General features: G+C 37.8%; 1 protein-coding gene across 3 annotated transcripts in view; it reads left to right on the top strand.

The window, feature by feature from the left end:
* Positions 1-17,004, top strand: part of CNTN1 (contactin 1) — a 269,218-nt gene extending 252,214 nt beyond the window's left edge. For all 3 annotated transcript variants that reach the window (XM_036299990.1, XM_036299991.1, XM_036299992.1), the window contains one exon: positions 14,738-17,004. In XM_036299990.1, the coding sequence (XP_036155883.1) occupies positions 14,738-14,814 (77 nt within the window). In that variant the 3' untranslated portion in view covers positions 14,815-17,004. The remainder of the gene's footprint in view (positions 1-14,737) is intronic.
* Positions 17,005-17,767: the final 763 nt, after the last annotated feature.

Below are 17,767 nucleotides of genomic sequence, written 5' to 3'. Positions count from 1 at the left end.
TAAGGTGGGGGCTGAGGAGGGGCAACAACTGTTTGGTGTAAGGTGTAAGAAAACAGTTCAATTTTTTAATAACCGCTTTGGCAGTGTAGTGCATATGGCTGGTTATCAGTCCAGACATAGGGATTATGTGTTTTTGTCTGCCAAGAGCATCTCCTCCTGCTGAAAAAGGCCCTCCCCCCCATTTAAGCAATCCTATCCTACGTAATTTACCTATACTAACAAAGGGTAATGTGCTAATTAGACCAGGTCAACTGGGTATCTTGCAGACATCTGACTTCTTTCTGGACAAAGCCATAGTGATGGGGGCTGAGGCAGAGGCAGTTAAGGGCAATCAGACCAGCAGGGGAGGGCAGTTGGGACCAATCAGGCAGGCTAGCAGAGGCAGTTAGGCCTAAAACGGCAGTCGGACATCCCCCAAGGGGTCCCCGATTGGGAAGGGTACAGGCTCGGCTGAGGGAACCCCCTCCCCGTTGGGCACGAATTGGAGGCAAGATCAGGCTGGCAGGGGAGGGCAGTTGGTGATGAGATCAGGCCAGCAAGGGAGGGAAGTTAACGGTGATCAGGCAGGCAGAGGCAGTTGGGGGCAGGATCAGGCCAGCAGGGGAGGGCAATTAGGGGTGATTAGGCAAGCAGGCAGAGGCAGCTAGGGGTGATAAGACTGGCAGGCAGAGAGGTTAGGGGCAATCAAAAAGGCAGGCAGGTGAGTGGTTAGAAGCCAGCATTCCCAGATTGTGAGAGAGATTTCCGCTGGAGAAGGGGCAGGCTGGGCTGAGGGAACCCCTCCCCACCCCCCTAATGCATGAATTTCATGCACCAGGCCACTAGTATCCTATCTAATAAAAGAAAAACATGGTAATTAGCGTACAACCGCTACCCTTCCCATTGGCTAATCAGGGCGATATACAAATTAACTGCCAGCCAAGATGGCGACCAGCAGCCAGGCAGCTTGAAACTAACATGAGGCTTGCTTGCTTCAGTGATGGTGGAAACCAACGTTCCCCGCCTGCCTTGCCGGCCTCTGAGCTTGCAGTTTGAAACATTGTAACAAATATAGAAGCTAAACAAAAGCCCAGAAACCTGCTTTCAGCAAGCCAGGATCTCAGAGCTGGAGTTATACATTGTTTTGATTATAGAATCCAAACAAACCAGATACCTGCTTTCAGCAGCAGAGGCCTCAGAGCTGGAGCCAGAGCTAAAGCTGACCCAGAATAAAAGTAAAAGAAAAAAAGGAGCAGTTGGGAGCTTCAGCCCTCAGCCCCTCACCCAGACTGGCCAGGCACCCCAGTGGGGACCCCCACCCTGAAGGGTGTGTGACCAGCTGCAAACAGCCATCCCCCCTCACCCAGGCTGGCCAGGCACCCCAGTGGGGACCCCCACCCTGATCCAGGACACCCTTCAGGGCAAACCAGCCAGCCCCACCCATGCACCAGGCCTCTATCCTATATAGTAAAAGGGTAATATGCCTCCCAGCACCGGGATCAGCGTGAAAGGGGGCAGCACCCAAACCCCCTGATCGCCCTGCGGCTCTGTGTGTGACAGGGGGTGGGGCCACAACCTCCCTATCCGCCCTGCTCTGTTTGTGACAGGGGAAGGCGCCCCAACCTCCTGATCAGCCCTGCTCTGTGCCTGATACGGGGGAGCTCCCCAACCCCCTGATCGGCCCTGCTCTGTGTGTGACAGGGTAGAGCCATAACCTCCCCATCAGCTCTGCCCTGAGTGTGACAGTGGTGGTGCCCCAACCCCCTGATTGGCCCTGCTCTGTGTGTGATAGAGGGTGGCGCCCCAACCCCTAGATCCGTCCTGCTCTGTGTGTGACAGGGGGCGGTGCCCCAACTCCCTTATCGGCCCTACTCTGTGAGTGACAGGGGGGAGCTCCCCAACCCCCTGATCGACCCTGCTCTGTGTGTGACAGGGGAGAGCTCCCCAACCCCCCTTATGGGTCCTGCTCTGTGCGTGACAGGGTAAGGAGCCCCAACCCCCCTTATGGGCCCTGCTCTATGCGTGACAGGGGGTGGCGCCGCAACCTCCCCATCGACCCTGCCTTGAGTGTGACAAGGGGCGGTGCCCCAACCCCCCAATCGTCCCTACCCTGAGCGTGACTGAGGGTGGCATCGCAACCTCCCAATCCGCCCTGCTCTGTGCATGACAGGGGGCTGCACCTAGGGATTGGGCCTGCCCTCTGCCACCCGGGAGCATGCCTAAGCCAGCAGGGTGTTATCTCCCGAGGGGTCCCAGACTGCGAGAGGGCACAGGCCAGGCTGAGGGACCCCCCCTTCCCCCCGAGTGCACAAATTTTTGTGCACTGAGCCTCTAGTATATATATAAAAGCCAAGCGACTGGAATGCCAGAATGATCAGTTGCTTTGACGCACGCTATGGCCCTGATCAGCTTTCCCTACCTCGATCGAGGGCGGGGATGGCTGGCCAACCTCCCGCATCCCCTCCCCAACCAGCCTGGCCCTGATCGGCCCCAATTGGGCAGTCCAGACAGACCCTACCAGTGCACGAATTCATGCATCTGGCCTCTAGTTTTAGTATAATTATCTTCTAGCTTTGTCTCAATTTTTTATTTTTATTTTTTGTTAATCCTCACCTGAGGATATTTTTTCCATTGATTTTTAGAGAGAGTGGAAGGGATGGGCAGAGACAGAGAGAGAGAAACATCAATGTGAGAGAGACACACTGATTGGTTGCCTCCCACATGTGCCTCCTACCAGGGCCAAGGATCCAGCCTGCAACTAAACCCAGGACCCTTTAGTCCTCAGGCCAGTGCTCTATCCAATGAGCCAAACCAGTTAGGGCTTGATTTTCCTAAACTTCTCTTTTTTCCTTTCTCATAATTTATCTTTGTAAACTATCTCAAAGCCTTTTTAGAATGAGAATATAACTCTTTACTTATACTAGTAAAACTATGTAAATGTATTTTATTATCCAAAGAATCTGGCAAAGCATTTTGACTCAATATTTATTTTTTTAATTAAACTAGCAAAGAGAAAAACATTATCTAAAAATAATACTGGTGTGTTAAAATGTCTCAAAGACTTAGATCATAAATATTTTAACAAGAAGTATAAGACACATATATCAGATTTCTAATATATGCTTGATGATTAAAATATAAGCTAAAAATACTCCTTAAAATATACAAAGTTATAAAGAATGTATTAAAAAATGTGAGAGCCAGTAAAATCTAAATGTTAAAAATGAATAAAAATTAAAAAGTGATAATATATTTAGTATGATAATTTTTGTGGCAAATGGAGAGCTGGCATATGTGATTCTAAGATTGCAAAGAGGTTGTAATCCAAGGAAAAACCTAAAACATAAAGCAAATTAACTTAAGAGAAAGATTGAAAGTAGAAAATATTGCATGCTCTTTATTAATAAATGATTATTTGAAATTATATCATACTTTTAATATCCTTTTTTTTTCTGGAAGAAGATTCATTTTACCAAAATTTGAGATAAATAAAATTAGTAACAAATTATGCTAGGAACTGCAGCAATAATTTTGGGAGAAGAATAATGCTTAGGGCACTGATAATAGTAAATTCAGTATTATAAATATTTCATAGGGCATATTTGATTGCAAGCATTTCCCTATAAACCAAGAATTTTTGGCCATGCCTATTATTCTAGAATATGTATTTTTCCTGTAACATGAGATGTATAAGGCAAAGTTAGCTAGACAAAAGATGGAAAATCACAGTGAGAATATATTTAGAGACAGTTTACAAGAGGAAAATTCATCTGAGTCAAAGATTAAAAATATTTAAAGCACCAATTTATAGTCAAAATAAACTATTATCTCAGTATGTTCCTTTAAAGGAATAGCCTCATTTTTCTGGTCCAGGATTCTATTCTAAACATATTCTCAACTTAAAATAGGCCACAATCACTACAGAAAACAAGAAAGTTGGTAAATCTTACACCTTAATTAGCAGAACTTTCACAAGAGAACAAAACAATAGTAGAGGTTTAGTGTGCTGCTAATTTCTCTTGGGTGAATTCTATGTTCTTTTTAATCTGCATTATAAAATCCATCTATGGATAGCAAAGTCTTTCTCAGAATATAAAATATCAATTAAAGACCATGTTTGTTCACATTTATGAATTGAGAGCTTTAGGAGATGTTGGTTAGATGAGATGTTTATTTCATTTTGAGCCTACAACACATGGGGGATTTTAGAGGGAAACTAATTTCTTATACTATTTTCTCTAAGGAATGGTATTTCTGGGACATGCATAGAGAAAGGGGGATCATGGGTAGATTTATGGCAGAAGGGAAACATCCAAATGAGTGAATAAAATGAAAAGGGATTTTTACCATTATTCAACTCATTCCACAAAAATATACTGAGTGCCAAACATGTGCCAAGTAAGTCTTGGTCCTTGGGAGTTTGAAGATGAATAGAAACATGGTCTCTTGTCAAGAAGCCCAAACCTCACTGGGGATTAAGACAGGAGAAAAAATATTTGCAGCACTTATGTTAAGTGTTTTGGAAGCAAGCATTGAGATGGAAGTAATTATTTCAAAGGATGATAGTTTTGATGAATTTTGTGAGATCAGCAGTAATTTTCCAGGCATAAAAGGGGGTGGAAGGACATTCCAGTCTCAGGAAATAAGTGTGAACTTTGAGAATACATACAACTGGCATCTCATTCAGCAAATCTGGAATGTAGGATCCAACAAAGAATATAAGGAAGATATAGTTGGAGGGTTTAGTCAATCTGTGAGAAGGGGGCAAATTGAATTTGTGGTTTTCATTGTTTTTTCATATAATTTTATTTCTTGTGTTTGAGTAGGAGATGATGAGATCCTGAAGCAGAAGCAGAAGAGGGAGTGGAACAGAGTGGTTCTAGATTCATATTGGAGATCAAATCAATTGTACTTGGTGACCGAGTTAGTATATTGCAAGTGAGGGAAAAAAGGCATTTTTGAAAATGACTCTGCATTTTCTATTGTAAATGACTAAGTGAAAAGCAACATCATTAACTGAGCTAAGTAATTCAGAAACATGGACAAATTTTATAAAAATATGATAGGAACCAGGAGTGCAGATGAAGAGAGAAGTGGTCTTGTGCTCTTTCTAAATTCTATAATATTTCTCCCAATGCCTATGTTATTTCAAACATTTTAGCATATCATCATCAATTAACATCTAAGAGTCTCTCTGTACAGAATACACTGTCAAGAGACACAAAAGCATGAGACACAAGTTTTGAGGAGAGAAAAGTGAACGACTCCCAAAATTTTATAATGGAATGACTAGAAGACTGCACTACTGGTAGAAATAGAGATGTTGAAAGAAGAATTTTATTTTCCATTCACTGTTTGGAAATTTGACTTGCTCAATATAAACAAAATGGTTTCTTAAAGAATTTCTCAGAATTCCTGGTAGTTAGCAAGGAGTAACTACTTTCTTGATTTTTTTAAAAATAAACTTCTTGCAGAAATGATGAAAGCCAATCTTGTTTCACTTATTCGAACCCATGAAGAATTTGCAAATAACTTAAAATGTCAGGGTTTACCACCATGAAAATGAGACTAAGAATGAGCCCTCTCATTGGAAAAGAAATTCTGAAAAATATATCAACAGAACCAAGGACACTCCATGCAAATACCATTCAAAGTGATTGGACTTATTTTACTAGTATAACTCCTGAATGAAAAGCTAAACAAGCACAAACTCAGAAATTCTTTAGAAAAATCAGAATTGTGTTCCAGTCAGTAACTCCTTACACACTTCAGACCATTGTTAAAACAGCTGAGAAATCGCTTCTCCCGCACAAGTAAAAGAGAAGGAATTCATCTGGTTATGATCTGCTTAATCGTTGTAGAGATTCCATGAATTCAGACAGTTCCTTATAAGAAATTCATATGCATGTGGAGACACACTGAGGCACCAACTAATCCTCATTGACAGATGGATGACACTGGGTCCTGCAGTAAGGCCCCAGGGTCTGACAAACAAATGAGTTCAGGAACACAGTCGGAAGAAAAACCTTAAAATACCAAAATACTGCCTCAGACAGGTGAGTCACTCATTTGTTATAGCCCCAAAGCAAAGATTAATCCAGAAAGATCAAATAGGACTGCCCCCCACCCCCAGTTTTACCCTGGGGAATCTTCCAAGGTAGCTGTGCCTCTGAATCACCATGTGAAACAAGTCAGGGGCCAGGATCCTTAGCCCTTGTAGTTATGGAAGTATTTAGATACCGGCAGTAATTTCCAACTCTCAACTCATTGTGTTAAGGAAGATTGGGTTATTGCATTCTGTAACCATATTTATAGTAAGAGATATTAATGAAGCATCTGTGGAGTAGAAAAAATAGCACTGGGCTTAGAACGAAGTTTGAATTCAATACATACTTTTGCCTTCTTCTAGGTGGGGAAATTTGAGCCATAGAACCCTCATCTGCAAATGAGGATAGCAATGCATGCTTCAACTGTATGTTATAAGAATGAAACAAAATAATATGTTACACACTTCCCTGAACAGAGTAGGCAACTAATAAATGATAAAAATAAAAATAATTCATTAAACAGATATTCATTGATGACATGGTATGGGCCAGACTGTCTAGAAAACTTATGAGTAAATTAAGTACTTTAAAAAACAAATCTCCTTTGCCCTGGATGGTTTATCTCAGTGGTTACAGCATCAGCCTGTGGACCTAAGGGTTAAGGTTTTGATTCCTGGCCAACGGCATGTACCTCCTTTGCAGGTTCAATCCCAGCCCCTGTTGTGCACAATCTGAAGGCAACCAATCTATGTGTTTCTCTTACGTTGATCTCTCTCTCTCTCTCTCTCTCTCCCCTTCCCCTTACTTCCACTCTCTCTAAAAAAATAAATGGGGAAAAAATATCCTTACTCCTCGAGTAAGGGGAAAAAAAAAACCCTCCTTTTTATTATTCTCATATGAATATATCTGCATATTTAAATTTAAGAATTTTCCTCACCATTAGTTGAAGATTTTATTTAAAAAGGAAGCAGAGGTAACATTTAATTTGAAGTTAATCTGCACCTACACTTTGATAAAACCCGAATCCAAAATGGAAATCACCCCCAGTAGGCCAGGCACTTGAACAGCTGCGGCTAACTAGAGCCCTTCAAGGATCCACATGACCTGGATGCAAATTTTTCTTCGGGGAGCACAGCACCGATTGACAGAGGCATCCCCATAGCTCTCATCTTCTTGAATGTTCTAAGTAAATTTAAAGGGCAATATACCTATTTTTTCTAGAACTAGGGAATGATTTCTCTCATAAAGATTGATACTAGAAATAGGCATGCAAATGTATGTCTACCAAAAATATGTCATCTTTCCTATGATTTTAGGGATGCCCATACAAAAAAAGATCCTCACAAATAGTTACGACGTTCAGCTTCATGATAGTTAGGCCTTTCTGGTTCCATTGAAATAAACCTAGAAATAAACATTGTGCCCCACCATGACCTTGAACCTGGGTATTAAAATCAGAAAAAGGTTATTTATTCAAACATATGTAAACAACTGAGATGGACTCATTGGGCTTTGTGGGAAGACATATCAGCCTGCTTCTCTTCGTTTGAATTTCTTTTGATTAGATATAATAAATTTAGGAAAATTGACTGTCATGACCAATTAGTTTTACTCTTACTCTTTATTGTCAGTAACCTAAAATACCAGCTGAGGCAAGGCTATCAACTGAGCCACTGTGTCCATGTGAGAGGTGGGGAAGGTGCAAGGAATAGTCCTTTTTCATCCCTAAATGAACCCAATGGGCTATGCATGTAGCCCCCCCAAATTTCCAGGAAGTCTTAGTCACAGATGTGCTCAACTGGTCCCTCAAGCCCAGCACAAAAGAGGATTCTTCCACTTTGGCATGAGACACACACAAATTCTTAAACTTTTACTCTGGCTTTACTTGCTGTCCTTTTGCCTCAGAACTGATTCGGGGGAGGCAAAGTCAGTCGGGGCAGTGGAAGGAATAATTTAGCATGTGTTGTTGTGAGTATGGCAACATAGAATGGGGCATCTGAAGTCCCCTGTCCCTGGAACATTAATCAAGGTTGAGAGAAATAAATCCTGGAGGTAAGGTGATGTATTCCACAAAGCTGGGGCTGTCCATGTAAGAGTGCTATGTCAAACAGCCATGGCCAAAGCCAAATGCAAAGATGAACTGATCGAATCAATCAGCTCTGGTTGTCTGTGAATTAATCATAAGTAAGGAACTGGAATGTTATTTGTTAAAGATTTTGTATAAGATGAGAAAAAATAAATAAATCCATGATACCCATTACATGTATGTTGCACATTTTATAGAAAAGCATCCAGATACTGAGGTCTGGGTTTCTTCTGTTTGTCTTCATGACCCAGGATAGTCTCACTAATTATTTTCTAAATAAAGTCACATTTTAAATGAGGAAACTAAATTTCATATTTCAAATTCACAATTATTAGGTGACTTTTACTATAGTAGCATTGTAAACTATTTTAATTTCACCCTCACAAATATCCTGCTATTAAGTAGTATGCTCTTCATTCTACAGATAAGGAAATAAAGGCTCCAAGGTTACGTACCTTGTGAGAGGTCACACACTCAAGTGAGGGCACTAGTATTCAAATAGAATGCTTTCTAACCTCAAATCTCATGTTCTTGTGAAGCATCGCTTTGCATTTCTAAAGACGTAGGCAAGCCAGTTTTAAAAGTCCTCAGAATTATAGTCTCATCTTACCCCCAAATGATGTCAAAATTAGGTTATTTGAGTATGTGTGAGCATGTGCTTGTTGGCCAGTAGGCAGTTAGAATTTACTTTTACATTTCCCAGCAAATAATCGGTCTTTACTGTATTGGAAATGCTTGCTCCTTTCTCAAAGAAGAATGCATCCTGGCAATCTAGCATTTTCTGGGAGGGAAAGGGCCAGAGTCAACAGTAAAGAACTAATACGACTGCTAGGATAAGCTGCCAGCAAGACATGTACCCCTGCCAAAAAAAAAAAAAAATCTATTTTGCTTGGCATATGGGTTTATAATTGCCAAACAAGTAGGAGCAGCAAGATTAGTGGGTTTTACCAGATTGACAAACCCATCAAAGCCACTATCACTTACATGATCAAGCTTTTAATATATATATTTATAAAGCAATATCAACTTTGATTATCATAAATAAGGGGAAATATAACAAATGTGTTTGCAAATTTTATGGCTCAATGCTTGATATTCTTAAATATATATGGTTTCCTTAGAATCATAGACTCATGGCCATAGTAGGAACCTAAGGACTTAGAACATTGAACCCTATCATTTAACAGAAGGAAAATCCACATCCGTGACAAGTAAAATAGCCAAAGATCACACCAGCTTCAGAGCCATATCTTGAGTCAAAATATTCTTTTTTTGCCCAAAGTTATACAACTCACTATTGGAAGAACTGGAAGTAGGTCTTAAGCTGTTTTTTTTTCCTCCACATAACTTAGAATTTGTTATCTCAAAGAGACACAAGGAGATAAAATTATTAAAAGCAAAATAAACAAGCTGGTACATACAGGCAGTATGATAACATAGGTATCTAAAGGCAAACGTAAACATTAGATGTTAAAAAAAAGCTACTATATTTCAAAGGTCAAATCCATTTCTCTTTTGTTTTCTTTTCCAGAAAGTCTTAAAACCAATTGGGGTAAATATCCATTACTTCATTTTGTCAAAGGCAGGTAGTTAATGCTTATAATAATTGATATAAAGTTGAAAACTGTCTCAGAATTTTCCCCAAGAAACCTATTTGAATAGAAACCAACTAACTTTATAAAAAGACACCTCTTTTAATTTTTAATATGCATTAGACAACTAATTAAAATAATTTTAGTATATAGCCTAAAGGAAATTTTAACATTAATCTTACTAAATTACATGAGTTTTATTAGAAATTCTATGCCAGTTTCCAAGAAAGTAAAACTCTACTATTTTATAAGTTTGTACATTTTGCACCTTGGCTCTATTCTATGATTTCTGTGGATAACATGTAGACAGGATAAAAAAAATCGGGTGAGAATCTATGGGGGAAAATCATGCAAGAGAAAATATGCAAGTAAGAAAAGACACTACAAGATGAAAATTCCAGAAATGAATTAACCAATAAAAATTCTAAGATTGTTTTGTCTCAGACATTTTGTAAAATTCCAGTAGCCAAGACAAATTTTAACATATTTGTTTTTGCCTCAAGTGTAAAATTCTGCACAAAAATTGGAGTGCATGAATTTTTTAAATTATCTTTGAAAATTCATTCATTCATTATGTGTCAGTATCTCAAAGGAAGAAACAGCACTTCCTCCTTTCATGCATTTCTGCCATAAATTTAAGAAAATAAGTACTATTTCTCACCTAAACTTCAACAATCAAATGAAAAAACAGACATAAATAATTTGCTGAGTGTACAAGGGTAAAAGAGTGACTCAGCATTTCCAACAGGTTGGGCTAAATCCAAAAACAAAGCTCTTAAGAGCTACCATTTTTTCAGACTAAATTCTTATGGTTGAATAAATGTGTAAAATGACAGTCTCCCAATAGGCCTTCCTCTACAAATAAATAAGTTCAGAAATACAGACCTTACATAGTCTCAGGCACCGTAGTTTATTAAATTTCTTAGCGTGTTTGCCTTTATGTAGCAATTATCACTCTTTAAATTCCAAAACTCAGAGTAAATATAACTATACAAATTTATGTACTCAGCCAAAAAAAAAAAAAGTTAGTTTCTAGTCTTACACATTCTAATGCTGCAACTATCATGTATAGCTCTCAAGGATTACTCATAAAAATGGCTCCTGTACTCTGAGTAATTTATATAAATATTCTTTGTTTTTAGTAGCTAAATAGATCAATTGCTTTTCTTATCTTGATTAACTTCAAGCAATTGGGGAAAGCCAGTTAGAGAGGTTATGAATAATCCAAGTGAATAATGACATGAAACACTTTTCTTAATTACCACGAAGTACATTTTCCAAAGATGCGGACTGAACGGTATTCTTGTGACATGCTACTTGACAAAAATCTTACATGGTCAACAATTTGGGAGATAAGAATTGTTCTGTCGCTTTTGGTGACTCTCTGTGTGCATTTGCACTTTCTTGTTGAAATGTATTCTCTCTTTTCCCAGAATCCCTATTTTTCTCCTGGAACCACACAGCCCTTTCACTGTAGAAATGTTGTGGGAAGTACCTGCAATCAGAATAAAAATTGACATCTTCTTGTGACCATGCCTCCTTGGCCACAGGAATTGGTTGAGGGATGGGAGATTGTTCCAAGCCAGTTCAATCATAGAAATTCATTAATTCAGCCACAGTAATGGGTCTGGGGTTGTGTTGTGACCCAGACTTTGCAAATTAGAATCTTTCTTTGAAAGTTTTCTTACTGGAGTTGGGGTTAAAATATATCATGTCTTTTATCTTGAGAATATATTATTGTGAGCTTGTTGTTCTTGTGTATCTTGAAAAATTAGTCTAAGAGTATGAAGCAATCTGCAAAGGAAGAAGAGATGAAAGCACAAAGCATGGAAGACCCAGGTGTTCAGGTAACTTTCTCTAGTTGCCCCAAAGTGGTACATCATCAGCTCTTTCTTCAGTTGTGCTCCCGTTACCAAAAGCAAAGTACTCACTTCATACTGAACTTAGTCCACACAGCTTAAAATATGATTTGGATATAATATATTCTCTGTCCTGAAGTTGTTCACGATCTAGAGATTTTAACCGTTGTAAACATAGAAAGTGACATGACAAGGATAAAATTTCAAGTATTAAGGCATCATCAGCAATAGCAAAGAAGGAGGAGTTGGGATTGGACCATGGTGTACAAATTTAAGCATCAGAAAAGAGATTTGTATTAAAAAACTAACTAGAGCAGTTCTTTACTTATCATGAAACATGAAGAGATTGTTAAAGATTGCTTAACTTTTACTTGGAATTTTTCTTCTGAATATGTACCTCCCTGTATCAGTAACCCTTCCTGAAGAAAATAAGTCTGGGCAGTTCAGTTTTTTAAAAAATCAAGAAAATCCAGTGGAAGAGCTATGATAGTTTAAAATGGCTTTACAGTTGTTCTAACGGGGAAAAACGGTTCACCAGATTGATGATATTTTTACATGTTTGACATTCAGTAGATACGTGAAAAGGAAAATACCTATTTTCTACCTACCAAGTAAATGCTGAAATTATGTTTGATAGCAGTGTCGTGATATACATTTTGTTAGATACAAAACCAATATATATTGAAAATCCCTCAAGAATATAGGGATCCCACATGTGAAATGACTTTAAATAGCGAATCAGTCAGGTCTCTAATTTGTATTTGGAAAGTGGAAGAGAATTGGAGATGAAGACCACAATTACATAAGCTTGAGCCATTAGAGAAATTAAATATAACACACATAAACATGAAGAGTTTATTTAGAATAAGTCAAATATCCTGATGTTGAAGCCACAAATTATGAAATTGTGTTTGGTTTTCATACTAACACCAGAACTTCAAAATGGCATCCACAATTGACTAAACTTCTTTCCGCAGCCACAGTTTGTACTGAGCCAACCCACAGAGTCAGGCAAGTACAAGTACTTGTGCGCATTGCTGATGTAATTTGTGGCCCAAGGAGGGGGCATTGCCGAGACCATGCAGTCATTCCCAGGCAAAGGTCTTCAGGTCAGATCGTTTAAACTAGGTCAAACATTGAAAACTATGGACTTTTTATATTTTAGTGTGATTGAGGTTTATTCTTCTTCATCTTATCAGAAAACAATAGTGTGTGGGTGGTGGCATATTTTAAATATATCTATGGAGGACAAAATACTACAACAAAATAAGATTCTTTGAAATGCTTAGGTGATGTACTTTCCCTTGTCATTTCTTGTCTCTCTGTGCCTTTGCCCTGACACATTAAGTTCCGGGTGTAGTGTCTTTATGCATTTCTAGAATCAGTTCCTTTTTACAGCTGTCCATAGAAAGTGGCAGGTACAGAGGATGGTCTTTGGAGCCAGGCCAATCTGAGATCTAATCTTGGCTCCACCCTCTCTACTGGCCTTGGCCTTGAACAAGTCATTTTACCTAAATTCTATGTTATATAATCTATAAAATCAGAATAATAAGATCATTGTTATTTTAGGATGTGGTATTAATGTCAAAATGAATATAAAGAGCCAGCATAGTGTCTGTCTCATGGCTGTAGAGCAGTAAATAGGAGCTCTCGTGATTAGTGTAATCACTGTTATTGATAGCTTTATTGCAGCGTTGATGAGGCTACAAGTAGTTATTTTAGGATTGTTTCTATTGCCCTTCCAGTTCTGCCCTCACTTTTTGATCTTTAGTGTCTTGCTTATTTCTAAGAACCATTTTAACTGTGTTTGATGATGTTTTACATGTAGCATGAATGCTAACAGGGTAATAGTGGAATGCATGCATGCAGAGAGACCGACACCATCTTCTACCATATGAGAAAAATGCATGTGCTTTTACTGACCATAGATTCAAGAGAAATTCCCCAAATCTTCCTGAATATAAGAGGAATATTCCAAATAAATGGGGTGTTTTAGGCCACGGTTAACATGGTAAAATAATAATGATTTAAGTTTTAAAGTAAACTTTCAAAACTTGACACAAATTTGTTATATTTACAAGCTGTTGACTGTACTTTTTAGCCTGTCACTCATTCCAGCAGTGTGTTCATTGAAGATGGTGCCTCATGGCTGTAGAGAGGGAAAGGAATACTATGCCTTCTTGGTCCCATTTTTCATCCCTTCCTCAAGAATTCCAGTGTGGGCAGGACCTACACCTGTAAACTTGCTTGACCATAGGAAAAGCCCTCTGGATGTAATTATTAGCCTAATATGTAATATAAATCCATAGCATGTTATATCATTTTTATTTTAAATTCACAATATAACATCTCAGGGCAATTATTCTTTAAATTTGAATAGATGATTTACAATTATCCAAATATTTTTCTGTTGGCCCTGGCCAGGTAGCTCAGTTTTTAAGGGCGTCATCCCTGTACCTCAAGATTGTGGGCTTGATCCTTGGTCTGGGCATATACAAGAATCAACCAATGAATGCATAAATAAATAAATGTCTCTCTCTCTCTCTCTCTCTCTCTCTCTCTCTCTCTCTCTCTCTCTCTCTTCCTCTCTTTCTCTCTCCCTTCCTCTCTCTAAAATCAATCAGTATATAAAATTTTCAAAATATTTTTTGAAATCATTGTGTATAAGCATCTAAGTGTCTTAAAACCATTGGGATGTGAAGTTATATAATATCTATTTAGTTATACCTATGATGTCATTATCCCAGATAACCTTATTAGTATTTTTACTATCACCTCTTTATCTTATTTTTTAACATGACACATAGATTTTTTAACATATTTATATTTTTTTTGATCTGTCACCTTCTGGTAGGAATTTGGGACTGTGAGATCATGGAGAAAACAAACATTTGTGATCTTATCATTTTAAATGATTTATATGGACATGTATAAACAGAGCACATGCTCTCACATAAAATCCTTCATCAAATATTTCTGTTTTTCTTAAATGACCTAAGAATAGAGAAGCGGTGTGTGTGTGTGTGTGTGTGTGTGTGTGTGTGTGTGTGTGTGTGTGTGTGTTTAGGAACCACTTGGTTTTCAGGCCTACCTATTCTGGCTTTCCCAAAGCATCGATAACAATAGTGACTGTTATCAGTGAAATTTCATACATGTTTTTGGTTTACTTTGTAGGTACATCCACCCTATTACCAAGTCTTCTCGGCTTACTGCTGCCTGCCTTTGGCATCCTTGTCCACTTGGAATTCTGAATGTGGTGTGACAGCTGCTGTTCCCGACCCAACTCAGAGGACACCCTCCATCCCTGCGATGACTACAGATCCTTCCAATTCCTGCGGCTCCATCCTAAGCCAAATGCATTATTCTTCAACAAACTACCCAACTGATTTACAACACATGTTATGACTGAGGCATTCAGGAACCCCTTCATCCAAAAGAATAAACTTTTAAATGGATATAAAATGATTTTTAACTCGTTCCAATATGCCTTATAAACCACTTAACCTGATTCTGTGACAGTTGCATGATTTAATCCAATGGGACAAGTTACAGTGTTCAATTCAATTCCATAGGCTGTAGAGTGAAAGTAAAATCACCATACACAGGTGCTTTAAATTCAATAACAAGTTGTGAAATATAATAGAGGTTGAAATGTTGATTGTATGTGGTAAATGTAAGAGTAATACAGTCTCTTGTACTATCCTCTCTGTTTTGGGTCCTGCATATTTTTGAATGGCCCCCTATCATACATGACATTTTCAGTTTTCTTAAAGAGAATAGGGTATAACTGAAACATTGTGACGCAAATCCCATTACCAAATCATCTCACTGAATGAGTTGAAAGATTTGGAATATTCAAAACCAAATTCTAGAACTTGTAATCACTATTCTTATTTTGATAGTAATTTTCTAAACATTTAATTTTTAGAATCAGTAATTCTTTTAAGTTAGTTTTTAATAGTGAAGTTAACATGCCATATGAAGGTTATTTTTTACTTTTGTATTCTACTGTGAAATTATTTGATGCTTTTCTTATCATCAATTTGAAACCTCAAAAATCACGGCTCTTATTTAGCGTAGTATCCTATTGCTCTATTTATTCATATGTGGAATAATGAATGTTGAAAAGTAGAGGGCTTCCATTTTTTAATCAAGATGTGATAGTCTTTATACCACTAAGAATAAATGACAGTTAAGTGTCAGAATTACGTATTAATATTCTAGTTCCTTGGTTTTTGTGCTGCATTTCTAAGTAAAAACCTATCTTTATTGAAAGTGTAGGATCAAGAAATCACCTATAGGTTGGAAAAACTACAGTATTCCTTATTTTTTTTAAATTTAGTTTTAAACTCATTCCTGCTTCAAGGCAATACTGAAAACTGGCTAAAAATACCAAATCCATATGTTGCTAATGGTACTTTGAAGGGTATGCAAAATGAAAGACCAGGAGGAGACAAATAATGTGTACCTCCAATGTCGACTCCCAAGTGTTGGTGCTTTAGGTCTTTATAAGTTGTGAAAAGGAAGACGCACATGTCTTCATTCTTCATGGTGTGCCCGGAAATGTGTTTGAGTGTGGATGTGAAAGAAATCAAGTAATAAGGATTAGCTGGCTCCTGAATTAGTGCAATGACAGATGCTTTGAGAGGTATAATCCTATTTTATTAGCACAACCTTGCGAGCTAATTAGAGATAGAGTTTATCTTTTTAGAAAGGATACCTTATAGGTTCATAAAAAGTATTTACAGGAAGCAAAACAGATCTATTACTATTTTATTCCCCTTTCTTTAATTTGTATAATTTTTGTACTATATCTACATGTAAATGTTTAGAGCTTTTGTTATAAAAATACCATTTCATTAGTTGACATTTAACTCTTTGTTATAAAATGAAACTTTTTAAAAATAAGTGAAATAGGTTATTTCCCAGCAGAAGTATGTCAACAGTCCTAAGAGCATCATCAGATTTCATAAAATTAATTATTTGAAAAAGAAAATCTCTTCATACTTTAGGGAAATGAATACTCTGTAAGCCTTCTGTACAAATGTTTGTGCTTTCATTAGTATACTTTGGGGTTTTCCTTTTGCAGTATGACCCATGTTGGGCATTTTTATATAATCAACAACTAATTCTTTTGCCAAATGCATGCTTGCCTTTTATTTTCCAATGTATGGTAATAAAGAGCAAAACTGATCAGATTTTGCATGAAATGGTTCTGAAAGGTAAGAGGAAAACAGACTTTGGAAGCTACTTGTTTAATTTTAAATCTGTGACAGAGATTAGGCAGATTAATATCTCTCATACACCGATACTCATGCTTTTCATTTCCTCATACAGTTGTACGAATTGGACTGGGACCATCCGTTTTAAACTGTTGTCAAACTAATATATCACCTGCTTTAAGATGCAAGATTCTGAATTAAACTTTATATAGATATAGACATATCTGTTGTGTCTTTGTATTTCAGGAAAGGTGATAGTAGATTTCTTTGATACTGATAAATATTGAATTGATTTTTTTAGTTATTTTTTATCATTTTTTTCAATGGAGTAGTATAGGACTGTGCTTTGTCCTTTTTATGAATGAAAAAAAAATTATAAAGAAATAAATGTCTTAATGTTATCCAAGAAATAACTGTCCTTTTAATTTACCTACTGTTGAAAATTCATTTTTAGAAAGTTTTCTTTATAAGTCAAATAGCATGGAATAAATATTACTTGTTAAGCAACAGTTCAATGTTTGAAGGGTTCTACAAAAAGTATACACACAGACACAAAGACACACATGTGAGCTTGAATGCACTCATACACAAGCATTATTATATTGAAATATAATAACTTCAATTTATTAGATTTGTCAGTGACTCTCACTCAGTCTAATGTTAGACATTAAAACAAGCCACTAAACTAGATGCTGAAAAATAAAGGACTAGTTTAACCCTGAATGAGCTGATACTCTAATTGAGGGATTTGCATAAAAGCATGGCTCTACAGTCAGGAGTCTGATACAAGAAAAGCCTCCTTTTAGTCCTGAGCCAGACTGCACCCCAAGTTCTAAATCACAGGGCTCCCTGAGTTTTGCCTTACAATCTTCTCATGTGTTCTCACTGTGATTCCACGTTGGCATTTTGACCCGCTTCCTGGGTTATGAAGCTTGTCTCCACCTGGATTCTGGTTTTCCCTTTTGGACCCTGGCTCCATTTT

The sequence above is a fragment of the Myotis myotis genome, unplaced genomic scaffold (assembly GCF_014108235.1).
Source record: "Myotis myotis isolate mMyoMyo1 unplaced genomic scaffold, mMyoMyo1.p scaffold_m19_p_3, whole genome shotgun sequence".
Lineage (NCBI taxonomy): Eukaryota > Metazoa > Chordata > Mammalia > Chiroptera > Vespertilionidae > Myotis > Myotis myotis.
This window is presented reverse-complemented; position numbering and strand designations above follow the sequence as displayed.